The sequence below is a fragment of the Chanos chanos genome, chromosome 5 (assembly GCF_902362185.1).
Source record: "Chanos chanos chromosome 5, fChaCha1.1, whole genome shotgun sequence".
Classification (NCBI taxonomy): Eukaryota; Metazoa; Chordata; class Actinopteri; order Gonorynchiformes; family Chanidae; genus Chanos; species Chanos chanos.
This window is the reverse complement of record NC_044499.1, coordinates 21,754,443-21,775,858: the sequence shown is the minus strand read 5'-3', so window position 1 is coordinate 21,775,858 and position 21,416 is coordinate 21,754,443. Positions and strand designations below refer to the sequence as shown.

The 21,416-nt window shown below is 39.2% G+C and overlaps 1 protein-coding gene across 1 annotated transcript; it reads right to left on the bottom strand.

Annotated features, from left to right (window-relative positions):
- Positions 1 to 11,181: 11,181 nt before the first annotated feature.
- gata6 (GATA binding protein 6) lies at positions 11,182 to 18,221 on the bottom strand. Its single transcript, XM_030773422.1, is given in 8 exon segments — positions 11,182 to 13,823; positions 14,520 to 14,620; positions 14,711 to 14,798; positions 14,957 to 15,082; positions 15,450 to 15,616; positions 16,402 to 16,492; positions 16,494 to 17,311; positions 18,138 to 18,221. Coding segments are annotated over 7 exon segments (1,506 nt in total). The 5' UTR covers positions 17,256 to 17,311; positions 18,138 to 18,221; the 3' UTR covers positions 11,182 to 13,652.
- Positions 18,222 to 21,416: the final 3,195 nt, after the last annotated feature.

Sequence of the window (21,416 nt, the reverse complement as noted above, 5' to 3'; positions counted from 1 at the left end):
TAAACAGTATGTCTATAAAATCAATTGTTTAATGACATTAGAGATGAAAGATTTATTTACATTCTTGAGTAGCAGCTGTGGTTGCTGTGGCAATTTTAACATGATGGCTCTTTGGTTATTTCATTTGTAAGCCTGTCATCAGACTTCATCAGCCTGATAAATACTACGATAGTAATCTTCTCTCATAATCACACTCATGTACATGTGTATTTTACATCTTAATCTTAATTTAGAATGAGAAAGAATGATTTGATGAAGGATTATAAGCATCTATGGGAAAATATTTTGTTCTGAGTTACAAACTATGAGTAACATACCCTTGATAGATTGTTGCGCTTCCCCAGTGAGTTCTCATTGGGTCAAAATGAACATTTCTTTAGCTTGCACTTCCCATAGACACTGGATGAGAACCTTGTGCTTTCCAGTGCAATCTTCCCTCTCTCCTTTCCTGTTTCCTCACGAAAAACAGAGGGGAGAGGCCACAGGTGAGACTCAGTTCAAAGTTGAAAAGGGCAGTATGTGAAAACACTGGCAGGTATTCTGCAAATACAGTGCGTTTATGAAAACCCTTGACTTGACTTGTAGTTCTTTAAACCCCCCACTGTTGATTTAGTGTAACTATGTGAGTGGTGCAGGAACGGAGGGAGAAAGAATTATTTAAAAAAAAAAAAAAAAGAAAAAGAAAAAGAAAGTGTGTATCTGTAGTCAAGGTCAATTTGGCAGGTGTTGTTGGGAGCATATTTTAGCAACAGTTTTGGCAATGCTCACCAGCTGCTAACGGGAGCAAAAAAAAAAAAAGAGAGAGAGAGAGAGCGAGACAGAGAGAAATACTACAATATCTGATTGAGTTGGGTTTTCTTAAGCCAAATAAAGAGTTGAAAGCGGCAGAATACAGTGGAAGTGTTGGCTATCACTGAGGATGGGAAGAAAAGTTTCAGGGAGCATAAGTCAACAGTTCTCTTCCCCTCACGGTAAGTGAGTGCAGGAGTGTAATAATAAACATGGTGGTCAGAGATTGATGTTGGATGGCCCTGACCCTGGGCACGTACGTACGGGCTAGGGCACTGACTCTGCCCGCTGCCAGCGCTGTTTCACCCACAGATTCCCACATTACTCGCTTTAGCTCAGGAACAAATGACAGACGTAATTTCCCCCCGATCAAACATTGTTGATCTTTACATTAACACTATTTGATGTAATCTGTGCTCCGTACAAAATAATTGAATGTGCTGAAATTGGGATCTATTTCTAGGTATTTCCTCTTTTTAAAGTGCGGGACAGATTAGGCTTAATTAAGGAGGGAAAAACAGGAAGTTTTAAAGTCATGGCTGTAATTAATTGGCTGCTTCAGCCAAGAGGTCTGCTTGGTCAGCCGGTGCAAGGATTTAGGGAAGGGCTTTTTTTTTTTTTTTAGTTACACAGTGTACAGAAATGTATTTGATAAAAACAATAACACACACACACACACACACACACACACAGTGACATGAAAACAAAAGCTAATGTGAAATGGAAACTGTCAACTGTCTGAACTTTATTTGGAGGGTGTCTCCCACATTCTAATGGCCATCCATTATTAACTCAGAGAAAAGCACGTTGTACTATTTTAACTGATCATCAAATGTCACAGAAAAATTAGAAAAAAAAAAATTATGACACATTTAAATTACTTAAAATGTCAACAGCAATACCAGTGATTTTCAAACAAAAAGTGCAGAACAGTGGTTTAGCACCGAAATGTTCTCCTTTCTCTGTTGTTAAAGTCAATGGCTTCTGGTGTTGAAATGGTTTCACAGTGCTGTTTTATGTTTTATGTATTTTGTTTACATCTGTTTTATTTACATTTTGTTTACATTTATGATTTACACTGTTTATGCTGAGCTCATGCCCTTTCAGGACATCCTTCCATATGATCAGAAATGACCATCAGTTGGTCAGAAATGACCTTCAGTCAGTCACTTTTTGGTTGATCTGAAATGTGCAACATTGGGTTCACTGAGCCAACACACAGCAGCAATAGGTTTTGACAGCTCCATTTTACCTGAGATTAAAACCACACCCATGGGAAAAATACACAACGTTTGACATCAGAGATCCAATGGGTGTAAAAAGTCTGAAAACAAAGTGGTATGTCAACAATAATAAATGAATTCTTACCAGTCTACACTGCTATGCTAAAAGTCATAAGAGATGCTGAAACTTAATTCAGGTCATTTATTCATAGCATAATTGTAGCTAGTTACTGCACAGATTAAAATAACTGTTTTTGTTATTTCTGGTCAAAAATGATCTAATTCTATACACACTGAACTACTTCTTTTAAAATAGCTTACATATGACAACAATCTTTGCCCATATTAAAGAATGATCAGAATTTTTAATTTTTTTTTTTTCTGTTGACACACACATAATTGATTCAAATGGGCCTCCAATGACTTCAGCGATTATGTTGTTTTTAAAAGGCTCAGGCTCTGACAGAAATACGTCGGGATGTATTGCATTTGGCGTCGAGAGCAGTTTCCCATACGCTGATGTGTTGAACTCAGCTCCAAAAAGCATTTGGATGTGAGCTGGACTGCTCAGCTAGTGAGAGAGGAGACATAGCGGTGACCTTGTCGTGAACCCTTGCAAAAACTTGGATTATGTCTGGAGCAGTCGGAGAAAATACTTAAATGAGTTCGATGATTTAGTGGCAAGGCTCAGAGTGGAGTTTCTAAAAAAGAGAAGTGGGGGGAGAGCAACAGTTAGCGATGACTCTAGACGTCTGAGCTCGAGATACTTTTGGAGGTGCATGCGTTTCTTTGAGTGAATTGGAACATGGTTTGAAATTGTGACAGTCTGTTTCAGAATGTCACTTTTATGTGTTTTACATGCTGATTTAGTTCATGTGAGTCAGAAACTAGATATAACAGGAGAGGACGACTTTCTGTTCATGACTAAACCACTTGGCCCCGCTAACAATGCTATAGTCGTGCTGGTAAGATTCACAGTCTGAACAAGTTAAATATGACTCTGTTTATTTTAAATCAGACCATGAACTGTGTAAAAAAAAGTGAATTTTGAATATCTAAAAAAAGAACAAATCATGAAAACTTAAGCCTTGTTTTGGTCCTCCTGGGTTTTGTAGAGTATAAGGTCATTTAGACTTCTGGTATAGCTGTGGTCTGGGGAGTACTGGGAGTGCACAGTGATGGTCAGTGGTTGTGATGGTTGAGACAGCCCTGTCCTTAGTGTTTGTCTGAGTACAGCATTGATGGCACAGACAGAGATCAGCGAAATCAATGACAGATGCTTTGCGTAAGTTCTTTACTGCTTAAATTTTGGTCTTTTCTTTCTCTTGTATGCACTAGTCAGGAATATGAAACATTTAAGAGCTGAATATGGTCCGATCTCTGTCACTAGCGCATCTGCATAATAGTGGGGCTTTGGTAGGGGTGGGGCTTTGGTGGGAGAAGGATGGTGGGTGGGTGGGGCTACAGCACGGTATCTGTCAAAGTCTACTGGGTTCAGGAATTAAACTAGCTTTGGTAGAACACATCTGTTGATATAGAACTATATCTTGAAGGAAAAAAATACTCAGTGATAAAATATTTAGTTACAAAATATGTGAAAGTAATTCCACTTTAACGTGTGCCTGATATAACATAAGCCTAAACCAACTGTATTTGCATTGCTTAGTCTATTTGCTGAACATTTCAGCTAAGAATATAAGGAAACTTTAAGCAAATTATGTGTACCATTCAAAGTAGCATGACACATGCTCCAAATCCACCAGTCTGAACAGCTGCTCTCTGTGTTAAAGTAAGCTTACAAGGGAAAGTTCCAACATTAATTTTGCTGCCATATATTGGGATTCTGGTTGGTCTTTGGGACACCATTATTAGTTGAGTTTCACATAAGGGAAAAAATGGTAATGCTTTATTTTACAGTCTGCTAATTACCAGGTATTAACTACGAAATGAGATGGTAATAAAATACAGTTATTAGGAAAGTGCCAACAGCAAAACTGGATGGGAAGTACTAAATAATTTCCTGGTAACTACATAGAAACCTACTAGGAACGTAAATGGCAACAAAATATAGTTGTTTGTAAAGTACCCATTAGAAATGTATAGTACTAAGTTGTTATCTAGGCAGTACATGGAAACCTACCAGGAAACCAGATGGTTAGGGTTAGGGTTAAGGTTAGAGTTGTTGCCATCTAGTTTCCTAGTAGGTTTCTATGTAGTTACCAGGAAATTATTTAGTACTTCCTATCCTAATAACTGTATTTTATTACCATCTCATTTCCTGGTTGACACCTGGTAATTAGTGGACCGTAAAATAAAGCGTTACCCATAAATACTCAGTCGAACTCATTTCCGAGAACAGTTAAATTGATCATTGAGTTCTTCTTCTTTAAAAAATTATTGGTCCACCTATTCTGTCTTTAGAAAATCCCATTAGTAAGATGATTTGTTAACATGAGTTTTCCAAGGCCATATAGCTGATGAAAAATGTCTATATCTCATCTCAGCTGATGCCTGTATTCTCAATCCTACAGTCCACCGTCTAGCTAACATTACAAACCAGATGAACAGTTTGTAACAAACCTAATGAAAAGCCTCATTGGCAAGGGGCTGTTGCTAATCCTGTCTGTTAAAAAACTGATTGGTTGTTAGTAGTTACGTTTTATCAGATATCAGTTCAACACTTCATGTACTGTTGGATCCTTTCACAGAGATTTTCTTGCTGCAAAGATTAATTTATGGAAGGATTAAAGAGACATGGCTATCTCTCTTGATTTCTGTGGTTCACATGACTGACAGCAACAGTAAAATTTACAGATCAGTCCATTTAAAAGTAATCAGTTCACTGATCCTTGACAGATTCTTGTGAACTCATAGTTTTGCATGTAGAGGTGAGTCACTCAGTTGGCTTCTTGCTTATTTAGATATGGAAACCTCTTTGCCGCTTAGTATTTCTCTCAGGGTGACTTAGTTTGGTCAACAGCAACTTTGCCAAGAGCTCTCCCTTTAAGAGAAATAAAGAAAGACAAACATTCACAAAGCATGACTTATCTCCATCAAACAAATATGGAAATTAATCTGCATCTTTTTTTCTGTAGCGGGGCTTACGCACTGTTTACAAATACACTTTCATAGTACCTTTCTTTGACTTTCCTGACGACATCATACTTCTACAGTCTTAAATCCTCTGTTAAGAGTGCAAATGTCATTGAATTTGTCCTTGAAATCCGTCCTGTTTAATTTCCTACTCATTTTGGAACAAAATCTTCCTTTAAACATTTTGATGGACTTATTTGTCTTACCAGGCCTTGTCAAAGTTTACACTGGATATTTTCCTGCCTCAGTATCACCTGACCTATGTGCTCCTAGCTGGCCTAACACTTTAGCAGCAGTGATTCAAATTCAAGGTTATACTAGAAATGATGAACAGTTGGAAAGTGATGGGAAATACATTTGCAGATTGGAAACCACTAGTAGACTGATGCGCTCTTCAGATATCAGGTACAGAAAGTCATGTATGAAAGGGCCATGGTAGCAGTAGTAGTAGGCCTTAGTAATAATACTGGATTGTTCATATACAGAAGTACCGGTTATGATTATGTACCGGTTATGATTATGATTCGTTGCCCTCTGTGGCTCACATCTTTAGTTGTGCTAGAACTGCACCTGCTCCTGTATTTGTACCACCATTTTCATGTTCCTTTTACCAGTTGGTTCTAAACTCTTTGAAATCAAACTTCACACCTCCAAAAATGTAGGCACGTCAGTGATGTTTTCATCAGTCATGTTTTTGTTGAAGATGACTTTAACCAAAGTCTTGTAGGAGTACAATGAGTTCAAAGCTCTGACTGTCTTTGTCTCAAAACACAACCTTTGAGAACATCTAAAGGAAATGGCAATGACTTTGATACACAGGCGACAACCAACGTGGCGTGATGTGGAGACTCACGTGACGGGCATGAAATACGGAGCATCTTCAGTTTGACTTCAGTCCCCTCCAATATCAATGCTCTTTGCTTCTATCCTCTCAGAAAACAGAGGGAAGGACACCAAATTGTCATCCTTTGAGAATGAAACCTTAGTTTTTGAGAATGAAAACAGAGCTGGTGGAAAATGCAGTTTGTGTGTGTGTCATATCAGTCTTTCAGCCATGATGGAGCCACTTGTCAGTGGAGACTAATGCTACCTCTTCCTCTGTCTAAGAACGGGTATCTGTATTGCTGCCTTTCCGACTCATTCCCACTGTCTACCTAGATTTCCCTTTCTCATCGAATGGCATTCCCCCTCCCCCGGACTTCCTGACATTCCTCATGCTGTGAGAACTGCGAAAAGGAGCAAAAAAGAAAAAAAAAAGAAAAGGACTCTCTGGTCTGTTTTTCCTTCTTCCTTACACGTTCTCGTCATTTTATTTCCTACGATTAATACAATAACACAGTCAAACACTTCATTAGTAAATCATTAGTGAAGGGAGTTTTGTGGAATTCCTGACTTGAGTGAATGCCATTGTTTTAACTTGGCATCTTGTCATGATATGGTTTATGTAAAACTGGGAGAAAGTGTGAGTAGGATTTTGGACAGTCATGGTAATCTTCTATAACATACAGGAGAGTCTTCAAAATGGAATTCACATTCCGCCTTTTTCCTATGATGATACTACAGGAGCGTAATGAACCTGTGTTTGTTTAAACTTGGATATGGGCTGAATCCTACTAGGAAACCACAAATGGCTGAGTCAGAGATCCCATCGCTTCCGGAGCCAGTGGACGTTTGGGGTTGAGCTGGAAGGGCAAAGAGTGCCACTCCCTGGGGAACTGCAGTCCTTAACGAACGGTCAAACAGCCCCGGGCCTCTGGTCGTGACTCACTCTACCCTAAATCTGCCGCTGTGTTTACTCTGGCCGAGCCCTGGACTTTCAGCTCTTCTAGAGAGGGGTGGGTGGGGGTGGGGGTGGGGGTGGGTGACACTGACCTCCTCAGTCACTTCGGTGAGGCAGCCCTGGCTCTGGGACTTGACACATCTTAACCCAATGTTGCCAGGGGAACAATGCAACTGTGTGTTTCAAATTCAGTCACTGCTACAGTAGATCTACAGTGGAATATCCTGGTTAAGGCTATTAGAGATCTATTACTGTATCAGTCTAGTTGGGGAGGGTGGGGGCGTGGGGGGTTGGTCAAAGTGTAATTAACCTCTATTTGAATCCATTGATCTCTTACGCACCCTTGCTCCCTCACTGACTTCCCCAGACACACAACCATACAGATGAAGAACTAAAAAAGCACAACTATACAGTACTATAATGAAAGCAGTGTGAGAACATAAGGTGACATTGTTGTACTGTAATGAAATATCAATTGTGGAGTTGCATGGCGAATGACCAATCTAAAGCACGTGATTTAAACAGCTGTCAGCCTGGTAAACCCAAACAGGATTTACTGGCTCGAATAAGTTAGTCAGGTCTGTGCTTACCTTTCTGGATTAATATGTATAATAATTTATGCTAATTTTGTCATCTGATGTTGCATCACGATATATTTACATGTTGTATCACAATTATACATGTTTATGAAAGCAATATCAAATCACACATCATATCTCTATCTTGATCATCAACAGTCATCTGTTTCCTGAACTTGTTCCATGAGGACCTGACTTGGTGAGGAGCCAGGTGGTCAGGCTCCTTAATAGTACTATATGGATTAGAGATTAAACCACGTTTAATATTAAAAAAAAGTAGACCTGGCGTATCAAGGTAATTTTAGCTAATCTCTGCCTGATAAGGAGCTCCATCAAACTCACTGTATTTACACCAGCTGTAACTGAACTTGCACACAAGCCTGTATAAGTATGTATGTATGCATGAGTGTGTGTGTGAGAGTGTGTGTGTGTGTGTGTGTGTGTGTGTGTGTGTGTGTGTGTGTGTGTGTGTGTGTTCGTTTTTCTGCCCATGCCCAAAGCGAGACACCTGAAGGTCAGACAGATTCTTCAGAAACTGTGTTTAAAGCAATAGGACACAGTGCAAAACAGGCTAATTACAGACAGTTTGACTTGAAGGATCTGTGTTATAGTTAGTATATTGAACTTTTACTGGTCACATTTGGTGAATGTGTATGAATTTACTGGTCACATTTGGTGAATGTGTATGAAGTTTATATGAATAAGTGATTCATATAAACTGTCTACGTACCCCCTGGTAACCCTGTAGGAAAAAAAATCATAGTGAACTGATAATTATGTATAATATACAATCATAATGACTTAGTATGCACTATGATAGCTTTCCAGTAAACTGTATGTTCACTATATTCTGATTATCTTCTTCTACTGCGCTCTAGCAGCCAACAAAGTGATAATGATAATAGTGTTACACCTGTTTTGTTTAAGCAATTTCGTTTGTTTCTCATATGTGCTTATTTTTGTACCACACATTATCATCCATTAGTTGTGGCAGATTCTTTAAAAAAAAAAGATTCAAAGCATTCATTTAGGTGTTTTGTTTCACGTAAAAATAATGTTTAATTTTGTAATGTAAATTATGTAAACATTTCCATAATCTAACATGATGTCATGTTTGTCCACAGTCGCCCATAGCTCCATGGATACCAGTGCTATACTACTCTCCTCTACCCTCCTCTACCCTCAACATAAATTTCCATCCTGATAAATATTTGTCCCTCTTTTCATTTTCACACTATGCCGGTTTTTAAATATTTAAAAGGGAGGGTTTGTAATTTGTCTTGGTTGGTGCAGACCTTCCTTGTGGCTGGTGTGTTCCTGTCTATAAATAGGATGTGTGTGAAGTTAAGCTTCCATGCTTCAAAGAAAGATTTTACCAACCAGGAACCATGAAAACTGTAAGATATCCAGGAGCCTCTGTGTTTGACTATTTGGACAATAAAGAGGAAAATGAACATGGGTCCTTAGAATTCTTGCATAGATATAATCTCAGCCTCTACTTTATGTTCCATTTTACACATTGCAGTTTACAGCCAACAACAAAACACTCACAAACTTAAAATATATGTCACTAACTGGGAATAAATGATATTTTCAATCTCGTACTGAATAAAGTTAATATTTAAGCATCAAAGAGGCATGTGCTCTAAACATACAAATTTGTAAAACATACAAATATGTAAGTCATTTCTACAGAGAATGATTTTGAATTTTGACAGATATATCAGAAAAATGGACCTCTACCCGTTTGCAGTTAGACACTTCTATTTGTACGACTCTAGGGCAAACAGTGAGGTTGGGTTACGCACAGACGTACGTATGACTGCACCTATCTTTAAAAAATGCCTTTCCAATTGTTGCCAAAAGCCTCCACATATCCCAACACCCAATAAACCAGCAGAGCAACATGTCATAAACCCTGGGACAGATAACTTAATGCATCCAGATAAATCTCCATCAGCCAGCGGAGCGCGTGCGATGGTGAAGTAGTGGAATGTAATGTGACATTATTAAAGCCTAAGTGAATTCTGCTGGGCTCTGCCAAAGCTGCCATTACTCAGGCTTCTGTGTTCTCTGAAGGTTTACTCTGTGGCTGGTACCTCTCACCAGAGCATGCGCAGGAGGGTGCGGGTGGGGGGTGGGTGGGTTGGTTGGAGGTAGAGGTGGGGCTTGGAGGGTGGGGGTGGGGTGGGGTAGGGTGGGGGGCGTAGTTCAAAAGGGCAACGAGGAGCGACTGTTTGCTCTGTGGAGCAAACGTTCGTCTGGGCTGGTTGGTGTTGTGATGAATGTAGCAATGGACAAACAGAGACGGAGGAATGAGCTTATGAGAAAGAGATCAAATTCCTTAGGAGTTATCGTGAGCGCGTACTTTCAGTCAAAGGTGCAGACAGCAACGCTTTTTTACAGCATTTCTAGCACAGAGACAGAAAGAGGGTTGCCAGGTCTCATACCATTTTGACCCTTCTGATCCAAATGGACAAAACAGATCATTAGGATGGAGTTGTATGATACATTTACACTGGCCTGTTAATTCAGATCCTGTTGTACGTCAAATCTAAACGAAGCAAAACAGGTAAAGTCTACATCATACATTGTATATTGCACAAATCACTGAAGACTGAAGTATTTGTCATACATTTGTGTGCAAAGGCACTTTGTTCACAGTTGCTAAGTTGCTAGGGAACACAGCTGTGTTTACAACCTTAAAAGCGGACACCAAAACAATATCCAAGAGCTGAGTTGGCAATTGGTTTCCTCATTTTCTTTGCATTTGAATATGTTTTTTTTTTCATTCAGTAGAGAGCAGATGATAACATACAGTACCACAAAGAAAACTTGTCTGTGAAAGTCCGTTAATCAAGGCCTCAGACTCAGTCACATCAGATAGCCCACCTCCTTAGAACACATTATAATAGAGATGAGGTCATAAATCAAAGTGCAAACCGAGGTCAAAGTTCGGCATACTGACAGGGCAAAGTTCACACAGACCAATCACTCTACTGAACCTTGAACAGACTTTCCAAAACATTAAGAGACTAAAGGCCAAATATACAAAGTGATATCCATTGACAAAAACACTACTATACATCATTTGTAGGATCATGTAGGATCATTCCAAACAGAACTGCTTTCTCACCTACAGGTATAAGGTGTACAGTAACATTGTACTGTTGAAACACATCTGTGTTCAAATGAATAGCTTCAACATATAGACACTGTGGAGATAAGATAACTAGGGATTTGACAAAAATTGCCCATATTACCCTGAGCAACATACCCAGCTTACACAAACTTATATTGATTTGGTACTGACCACATTAAAGTCTTCAAAGAGTTACTTTTACCCCCCCCCCCCCCCCCCCCGCCCCCCATACACACACACACACACACACACACACACACACTTAACTGTTGCATAGTATCCTCTAAAGTTTCCACGTATACACTGGCAATTTCTATCAAAAGGAAAGCATGAGGAAGTGCCTCATGAATCTTTAGTGATATAAAAGAGTGTAAAGAGTTTGAACAATGCAAAGAGAATGGCTTGCAAGTGACAAGCTACGCTTCCAACAAAAAGATTAATTTTGTCAGATACTTCAGTTTGTGAAAACCAGAGTACAATTATCTATCCAAATTGTTATATGCACAAAGGCGGGGGGCGGGGGGGGGGGGGGGGGGGGGGGGGGGGAGGGGATAAACAAAGAAAAAACACTGATAGCTCAATGATGGTTCTTATTTATTGTTCCCAGTACAGTATTTCAGTGAACCTAACTGGAGAGCAAGTATTCACTCAACATTCAGATGGAAACTACTCATTTGAATTTTATATTTAATGTGATGACATCACTCCATTAGTCAAAGTCAGCAGTTGACATAGAATACCTTTATCTTTACTACTTTTCTAAGTAGAATATGCTTGAATCTGCAAATCTGGACAAACTCCAATAAAGTAATGCAGCAAGATGTCTGTAATGAAAAGACATAAAGTCTTTCATGATAATGAACAAAACAAAACAAAGAAAAAACAACAACATTTGATGTCTTGTCAGAAGTACTGACTTGTTTCAGAAGCAGAGAGAGAGAGAAGTTAGAATACTTAAATACAAATTTAAGAGTCAACTTTTCATTTTCAAAACTATGACACTCCTGAACGTCACTGCTGAACCAACAAACAAAGAATTGTCATGTTCAGCTTAAAATGACACTTTGGCATATTTCTCAGACACCATTTCAATCTCAAACTCTACAGTAGAACAACCAGTCTGAGGAAACCAAAATGTATTCAAACTGACAATACGTCAGGAAAACACAACAAAGACATTACAAACACATTGATCCAAAACAAAACAAGAAAAAAAAACACTTCTAAGAGACACATTTTAAAAATAAGAAATAAATAGGCCTTCTTTTTTTTTTTTAAAGAGAAAGATTCACCGCACCTAAATGCTCCATGAGTTGCTTAAAAATGTCCCAGCTGACAGAACTCATCAATGTCCCTCACAAATTTGTACTTCTTCCCATTCAAATTGGAACAGATGCAGCCTTTGGTTAGATTCTTTGAGTCTGCCCTCATAGCAGACTTCCATTCCGAGCGATGATAAGAAGTGTTGAAGAGATGCATGATCCAACATATGTCTGTTCTGAAGCTGAATCCATGAACTAATACCACTTGAGACGTTTGACCAAGCTACGCTGCTTTGATGGATTATCAGTGATAATCATAATCAAAATCATTATCATTATATCACATCAAAGGCTGGAACGATAATTCATATGGAAACCCATTTTTTTTTTCAACAATTGTTTATATATCTCTTGCAGTTTATTGCTTAAAACAAACAGCTCTCCAAGCTTTTGTCTGTCAACTCAAACATCAAACCTAGAGGCCGCAGAACTGTATGTAAATTGTCAGAAAATAATAACAGGAGGTTAAAAGTAGCCATTGATATTTATACATCAACGTCACAAGTTAGGTAGTTAAGTCTCTGTTACATGTAAAATACACTTTTGCAGTTTTAGTATTGTAACATCAGTTATAAAGGAACCTGACTTTCATTTGTTCTGCTGGGTGGATACATAGATATTGTTATTTCTGTGTTCTGTTTTGTTAATGTCAAACTTTCCATGCAATGTTGCCCCTTCAGTCCTTCTGAATCAGCCAAAACAAAATCTACAAAATAGTACCATACCGTTTACAATGTTCTTGTCACCTAAATCAGGTGTTAAATCAGATCGTTTTTGATTTAACACTGATTGTCTATCATGTGGAAAATTAAAATCAAACAAAGAAGCAACGACAGTTAAACAATCCTTGTCTCTGATATACCCTGTATTAAAACATTCAATTATCAATCCAATTCCATAAGAGCTTCAAAAATGGAGCAGGTGCAGATTTGTGAGCAACATCCTCGCCATTGGCAACTGTTACAACATGCAAGAAAAGAAAGAATTACAGCAAGAGCAAGGCCTCAGTCCTACTCTATTTAACATTACCTTTATTGACAAACACAGACATACTGCGACATAATCATAGATTCATAAATACTATTGCATTCATTCAGGAAGTAAATCTTCGTTCTTTTCTTCAATTCCAGTTGCAGAGAGATCAAACTTTTTTTTCTTTTCTTTAGGGAAAAGGGTTTTTTTTTTTTTCTTTTTCTGTTCAGAGCACTCAAATTAAATCAACAACTTTGTCTTCAGAGGGGCGTTATATATCCATTAGTATTCTATATACATTAATTCATTTTTCAAAAAGAAATAAAAAATAAAAATAAGATTACATTTTTGATCCACTTACTCCATTGAATGATGCCCCATAGTGCAGTGCGTGTTCTCAGAGTACCAAAATGCAGGTTGTGAGGAATCAATCAGCGTATACCTCATCTATAATGTTCTCCTTTTTTTGGAAAGGCACTGACAAGTCTTCCAGATGAATGCCAACATCCATTAAGAATATCTCCATGGATGAATCAAAACGGTCAGGAGCATAAGAAATAAAGCCACTCTTGGTGCATTTGTGTCAGCTCGCCGAGTCTTGAGAGAAAGGGAAATGAACTTGGACCTTGAAGTCAGGAACAACACCAACGCACTCCCAGCCAGGAACGTGAACAGCCATTTTAAGGACAACGGCAGCAGGACGGTCCTGGGAGTCGGGGTCCTGCGAAATGGCCGCCGTCCCGCCAGACAGAGTCAGGCCAAGGCCATGGTGCACCAAGTGTCCCCTCGAACAGAGGCCGCCACATCAGCGGTGGACGTGAGCCCCACGTTGGTGTAGAGACCCTCCTGGCCTGGATATTTCACAATGGAGCCTGCGGTGGTGCCTGGTACCTCAACTTGGCCAGCCAAAGTGGAGGAGTTCACCTACAACCAAACAGAGATGATTTCATTTCAAGGCCATGCACAGCTGAAAAATGATATTACATTTAAGATGTGATAGGGGCCGTCACATTAGTCAAAATATGCAATTTATCATTAATCGATTGCTTGTGCAATTGTTTCATGATACAACTATCATTTCATGGTGCAGAAAATGATTTGTTGAATTGTTATCTCGATTTATATCACTTTAAAAAACTACAACAAAGAGACTTGAATTATTGTGATCTATTTATAACTTGTACATCTGTTTTATTGCAATGTCAACAGTAAAACATAAGGACTGTTGTATTTATACAATTAATTAACTCAGTATTGGACGGTGAACGAGGAAAGCAGTGTGGGCGGTCCAGCTTTAAAATCAGTTATCACAACTGTTCATTCAAATGTAAACGTACACATTTATTACGTGGGTTGCCAAAATGCATTTAGCCTCGTGTAAGCTTAATCTGCCAATTATAAGAGTCAATTTAAGCATGTTAATCTACGCGATTTTTTTCTTTTTTTAATGGACAGCTGTATTTGAAACGAATTTATTTGATATCTGAAAAAATACCTGTCGATATAATAGAACATCGTGTTCACGAGTGAAATGATAAGCCCGTTTATTTTTAAGTTTTACAAGAAAGCCGTTTTGAACTAACAGTTTAGTTAGAAGTTGACCTAAAGGTTTCAACTTACCGCGGTCGCAGACACCTGCGTCGATGGAGGACTGGTCTTCGAACACTCCTCGGAATTGGAAGATGACGAAGATGTTGGAGTCATGGGAACAGAAGTACTTCCTATAAAATAGACCAATAATCAGCCTTCGTGAACGTATGGATTTAGATAAATGCAAACAATAACAGGAAGAGTTAACCCATTTTCTGTACCGGATGATCCCTTTGATTTGTTCAGGGTTTTTGGTTTTCTTTTCCTCGTTTGAATTCCTTCTTTCTTCATAGCGAGGGGCCGGGGTACCTACAGTATTGGAAGGACAAGTATTTGTCTACGTAACATCACAGTTTGAAATATCTGAGTTTTATTTATTTATCTGTTTTAAAAATTGCGAAATTCGTTCCGATCTAAAAGGTTATTCATGACGCTTTTTCAAAGTATAGGATAAAAGTTGTGAGTACCCCGTGTAATTTTGTATAAAGTCCACATGCGTTACACACTGGTTCTCCCTCTGCGTTTCTACGCCACAATGTTGTAGTGCTGGTCTGGCAATTAGCACAGGACAACCCAATCCGTCTCGATGATGACTGAAAGAACAAACAATTATAAAATATAACGGGTTGTCGTATAGTTGTGAAATCTTGCAAGGTCCACTGTAAATGTAACTAAAACTATTCAGTCATAAAAATCGTTAGACAATGTTCAAGGTCCCAGCGCTTTCGAGGCAGATATTTTTCTCTCTACCCGCTCAAATATAAACCGTGTAGTAACTTAAGTCATGAATGTTCCCAACATGTCCGGGTTTTTTTTTCTCTGGTCAGCAATGAGCCAATAAAAATAACGTTTATTATGGGAGTAGAACAGTAAGGATCCTTGGAGATAACCTCAAGGTATTGTTTGAAATAAACAGAAAGGAAATAGAGTGGCAGAGAAACTCGACAACCGGGTGCTTACCATACGCTTCTGAGGTTTAATTAATGGCCGACTGAGTCCATTCATTTTGCTGTACAGACCACAGGCATTGCAGAGAAAGTGACCTGTGCCATCGCGCCTCCACAGCGGGGTGGAAATAGAGCCGCAATTGACGCACTCTCGGCTCTCAACCATGTCATCCAGTATATCTGTGAGACAAAAACATTTAGAGCACCCATCAGCTTAAAGGGGCTGTAAATTAGAACGACGTTAACATAATACATTAATCACACGTTTAGGCTGCCCGTCTGTGTCGGCATTAGATGAAAGACTTTTTTGTTAAATACTTACACTTTGACAGTAACACAGTAAGTCTTGGTGGATAATTGCGTTTATTAAATTAACGCGCTGCTGATTTACATTTGCTACAGCGACATAATTAATGATAGGCGGATTAACGAAAAAATCAAGAACAATGTATTGAGCAGGTTTTTTCCCCAACTGTTCTGCAAGAAGAAAAATACTTTAGGGTTTTTTTTAATCAAAAACCGTATATTAATAAGAAAAATAACATATACTTCGCTCCATACAGTGCGTGCATCATTCTTCTATTGCATCCTGAGTTGCTAATTTCAATTTTTATGAAATTGTGAAAACATAGAAATAACTGTGGTTTGTTTTATTTATTTGTTTATTTATTTATTTTATTGCAACTGAGACTTCTCTAAAAAGTATGCAGATAGCTTGAAACAAATTGATTTGGAAATGTAAAAATGTTTCTTTGAAGCCTACTTTTTCCACTTTCTTGAAGCTGAGACGCCTAACAATATAATGCACAGGCCAAAACATCCGACAGCCAAACTACTGACCCATGGCCTTCTGATTTTTTTCTCTAAATTTTAATAAAACAGAATATAAGCTACATGCCAAATGTGGTAGAGAGAGAGTGAGTGAGAGAGAGAGAGAGAGAGAGAGAGAGAGTAAAAATATGTACCGTTTGGTCCTCGAATTGACAGGGGCGCGCCTCTGGTTTGCAAGGAATGAAGCATGGAATTCTCGAAGGGGCCTCCGGGCCAAGCGGTAGGGCAATTGCGAGAGTTGTGGCCCCACATACGGAGAGTACGGACTGGTGTAAGATCCACTTATGGGTCGGGAGAGGTACTGGTCGCGGCTATTTACATTCAGCGGGTTGGTATAGCTGGTGTCCCTGGATGTGCCATTATTCATGGGCGGACTTGGGGAGTAGTGAAAACGGTTGGAGGTATGAGGGCTCCCGGTGGTATAGGAAGGGCTCTCTGGGGTTGACTGCGACCAGACCGTGTGACTGCTTACCGCGTGGCTTGGCTGCGATGACACGCTAGGTTGCAAGTAAGGCAGGCTCGGTATCATGGGCCCCACGCGGGAAGTTGGCACATACACGGGAGAGTTCGGGTTGGAGTGCATGTAACTGGCTGTAGGAGAGTCATAACTGGTTTGACTCTGGGCAGCGGCGATGGCCAGGGTCTGATACATGTCGGTGGGGTCCACGATGAGTCCTCCCTTGTGCGCACCGCCCGAGATGATGAGCTTATTGCCTTGGTCTAAGTCTGTGAAGAGCGTAATGTCCTCCGAGTTGGGCAGGGCGTTGCTGGGTTGTCCAAAGTGGACGTAGGAGTGTAGGGGCCTGCCCTCGGTGCGTCGGCCTCCCACTGTGTCAAGATGCGTCGGCGGCGCCGGTGATCTCAGCTCCTCCGACGCGTGACGGTCCCTCCTGTCACCGTGTAGGTAGCTCTGTTCAGCCGGCGGCGACCCTGGGCTGCTGGACACTTCACGCTTGACCATGGACCAGCTGTTGTCACCCAGGTCCATCCAGGATGCGTTTGATACCTCACAGCTTGTGAAAAAAGGGTGAGAGGTAAGCTACCCTGCGAATGAAAAAAAAAAACCCCAACAACTCGTGAGGCTGCACGCACGTGTAATAAGATTTGTCGAACAGATGCAACGAACTTTTGTTAATTTATTCAATCACAAACGCAATGGCTTGAAGAGCAAGAACGGACAAGAATTCACAAAGGCGAGCACATCCCGTATTCGCAAAATATCAGGGAGAAACTAACTTCAGCTATGTGAAGACAGTGTTTTTAACAGTAACTTAATTATCTTAAATGCTGCGAAACATGTTCCCCTTAGTATTCCGAGACAATGTCCACTTTTCACGAGGGCAGCGCACTTTCATTTTGAAAATAATTCGTGTCACGGTTAGCCACAACTTATCAAGAACATGTCAAATCCACGCAGCGCAATATTTGAGGTAAATAATTCAGTTAAACAAGCTAATGAAGTTTTAACCGTACAGCCACATTAGAAAAGCGAGATTCCACCATATTATAACCGATTTATTAAGTGCGTATATACATACGACCCATAGTGGGAACTACATACTAGAGCTGAATCCATCCGTGTCATGAACCTCGTCCTCCCTCTTCATGTAGCTTCATCATAATCACAAAAAACCCTCACCGTAACAGATAGGAAACCCAAAGCAATATGTCTTTGCAGCGAAGAGATAACCGCTTGATAAGACCAATAACAGATAAGAGCGAGAGGCAGGGAGAGAGGGACAAAACAATACCCGAAATGATTTAGGTTCTCCGCAGCTGGCACGACGCTGTACCGAAGCCAGATGTTTGAGGAGAGCAGGAGAAAACTATAATAAATACGACGTATTTCAGAAGAAAAGTCAGTACTGACCTATTGGTAGTTAGCCATTAAGTCGCTGTTTGCAGTATCCAATAGTTATGTCGTATCAGGTCTTCGGGAAATTTTGGAATGGAACGCTTAGCGCCCTAGTGACGAAGTATAAGAGAGGAGGCGCCTCTTGTAGCCGTAGTCAGAAACCGAAGGTGCTCTCTGATTGGATTCAAGTTAGGCAAACACATCGACACTCTGGGGGTGCTAGCCTCTACAATCAATCAAGGAAAAACAGTGCTTTGGGAATGACTGCAAATTACTTAACTTAGAAAATACATAGTGTCAGATTTGAACACTTTGAATTAACAAAAGCGTTGACGACGTCAGCGTCTCAGCCAAAGTACCAGAGTATAGCCTATTCTTTTCGGTCTGGGTTTTATTAGAATTTTATATATTTCTGAGGCTATTTTAATACTAACCCGTACGATATGCTTTATAGACTCGATAGATATTAATCGGACAATAACTGCTTTATTAATTAGGCCTATAGCAAATTAATTTATTCGTTGCTTTTTATAGCTTTGCAATGTGAATATCCTAAACTAAATACCTCATGCTGACGAGAAGTGCGCATGCAAGTTATCTTTAATTTATTTAGAATCAAAATTTCAACAAAATGTTGCGATATTAGATTAGAACATTGTCGGGAAAATGAACGAAACAAAATATTTTGTATGTCTTCGCGTCCTTTTTCAAATTTGTGCATGGTCTGCTGATCAAGGTTATTGTTTCTTTTCAACCAATTTATGATTTTTTATGAATAACGAGTGCTTTTTTGATGAGACGTGGATAAACGTTTGCGTTTATAAAAGTAACTAATTATGCCTAGTTATATAGGCTGCCTTTTATTCAACCTTTCATTGGTTAATCAGAGTAGTTCAGTGATGGAATCACGTGCTTGTGTTTTGTTTTGATGTTTGAGGATGATCTATGTGATAGTAATGAGGGCCATTAGTAATTAGTTTATTTAAGTCAAAGGGACACATTTAGGACTGAAAGGGATTCTACACAAACACCCAGCAGGCGATGCGTATTACAGAGTGAAAGGCTTTGAACCTGGTGATAATTCGTTCAGGTAGAATATACATTGTTTTGTGAAATGATCAAAAGATGGAGGACGTCGATTCAATTAAATTCTTGGTTATTTTCTGCAGCTATTGCTTTTAAGTCACAAAACGTTTATTCCACTCATAACACAAACTCGCATCTTATTCTTTGTATACTTGCATTTATATTAGATAATCAAAATGGGGGTCAATATAAGTAAGAGAACGTGTAAACATATTTCGGAACATTGCAGGTCACATAAGCATTTTAGAGATGTGCGATCCGTGCCAACATCTGCACTTTTTGTTTGTCGTCTAAATGTGAAACTGGTTCGAACAATGTCCATTCTGCTTTTAAGAGCCAACATTTCTTCCAACACTTAAAGCGCGTTTTTATCTGATTGGAACTACTCGTACAAAGTTATTTGTCCTTCAGGTGTCTCTCCCCCATTCCTTTCACTTTCCAAGAACCAGTGGAAACATGGATGGGTGAAAATGCATTTGGTGCGTCTGTAACCTATGCAGTTTTATAAAATATTGGTTATTCAATAATTTCATACATCCGATGGAACGGCACACAAATCAAAATATGGTACCGCTAGGCAGCAAACATCTCTTGGTAAAAAAGAACAAACAAATAAACAACAACAACAAAAACAAATCAACAAAGAATCATGTGTGTAGTTTAAATAGTAATGTATAGGAACATTGTCTGAATTCTGCCGGCGACAAAAACCGCAGACAATTTCCATATGGGCGCGCGAATACATAATCAAGGCGTTAGCATATTGTCTGTCCGGGATCACTTTGACAAATAAGGTGTTCTAAGTCTGTGGCCGTGATGAGTGTCTCTTTGACAGTAACTAGTGACGAATCACTTGTTGGAGAGTGGCAGGACGCCACGCAGTCTGATCGTTTGCTATCTTCACATAAGCCAGGGATCGCCAGAACAAGTGAAAAAAAGGAATCCCTTTTTGTTTCGGGAAAAAGAAACGACGTCGCGTTTGTCAGAGGCATTTAACAGGCACATTTAATCAGTTTTGTGTATTCAGTTTCATTTATGCAGTCTCAATTGGCAATAATCAATAATCAAATAAAGTCTTACAGAATTGTAGAAAAACGTGTAAAATAAATAAAAATATAACAATAACAACAACAATAATAACATCATCATCATCATAATCATCATCATCATCATCAACAACAATAACAATAACAATGATAATTATAATATCAATAATACAGCACTACGGTATACTGTACAGTATACTATAGCTGCTTGTGTTAAACCGTTTTATCCCACTATTTTAGTTACAGTAATGATCCTTATTTAATGAATCTACACACTACATTACTACACAAATGTCATTGAAGGATCAAGAAAAGCATTCATGTGGTACGGTAACGTTGCTAAATGTAAAAAGGCCCGTTTTTTAAAAAAAACACGTGAATAGATTTACAGTTAAAACGTGAACTGATTGATGGCTATTCGGGGGGAAAATATGCGACTTCAGCACACCATTGCATAACACTCTGCTATTGTGAATACTCAACAAGTAGCCTACCGACAAGATAAAGATGTTTGCCGCCTATAGTTGATAACAATGAAATCAAGAAATTCGATTAAACTGTAACTGGTAGTTGCTATTGTGATACGTCATATCTAACTTCCAGCATGTTGAATGCATGCTACCCAGTAGCCTACATTGTGAAGAATCGCCTCTCTACTAGAGTTAGTTAAAAGCAGACACTTGCCGTGAGAGAGGGGGAATGTTCAACGACTTTATCTGTCTTTCAGAGTACCTCGCCTTAATGACCCCAGACAAATCCAACGAAGAACGACGAATTATCTGCAGTCTGTTAAGTGGCACAAATTGTAGGCTATATCGCAACCTTTAATGCAGCAATGTAGCAAAACAACGACATTAATTATGAGGACTAATTTTATGCCAACTCTACCTTTTTCAAACAAAACTTTGAGAAGTCCAGGCTAATTCAGCACTAATTTTTTCAAACTTCAGTCTCCTTTTTTTTATGACTCATACTATTTAGATTATACAAGAAAACCCAGCACAGTCTATAAGAATACTCGGAGGGTAGGCTATAAATGCCAAGTATAGTTAATTTACATTGAATTAATCATAGGCTACGTAACGTTGTGGAATAACTATGACGTATGTCCAGACGGACGAAAGTGAAATTTATAATATTTATTTAGAACAACAAGGGAAGA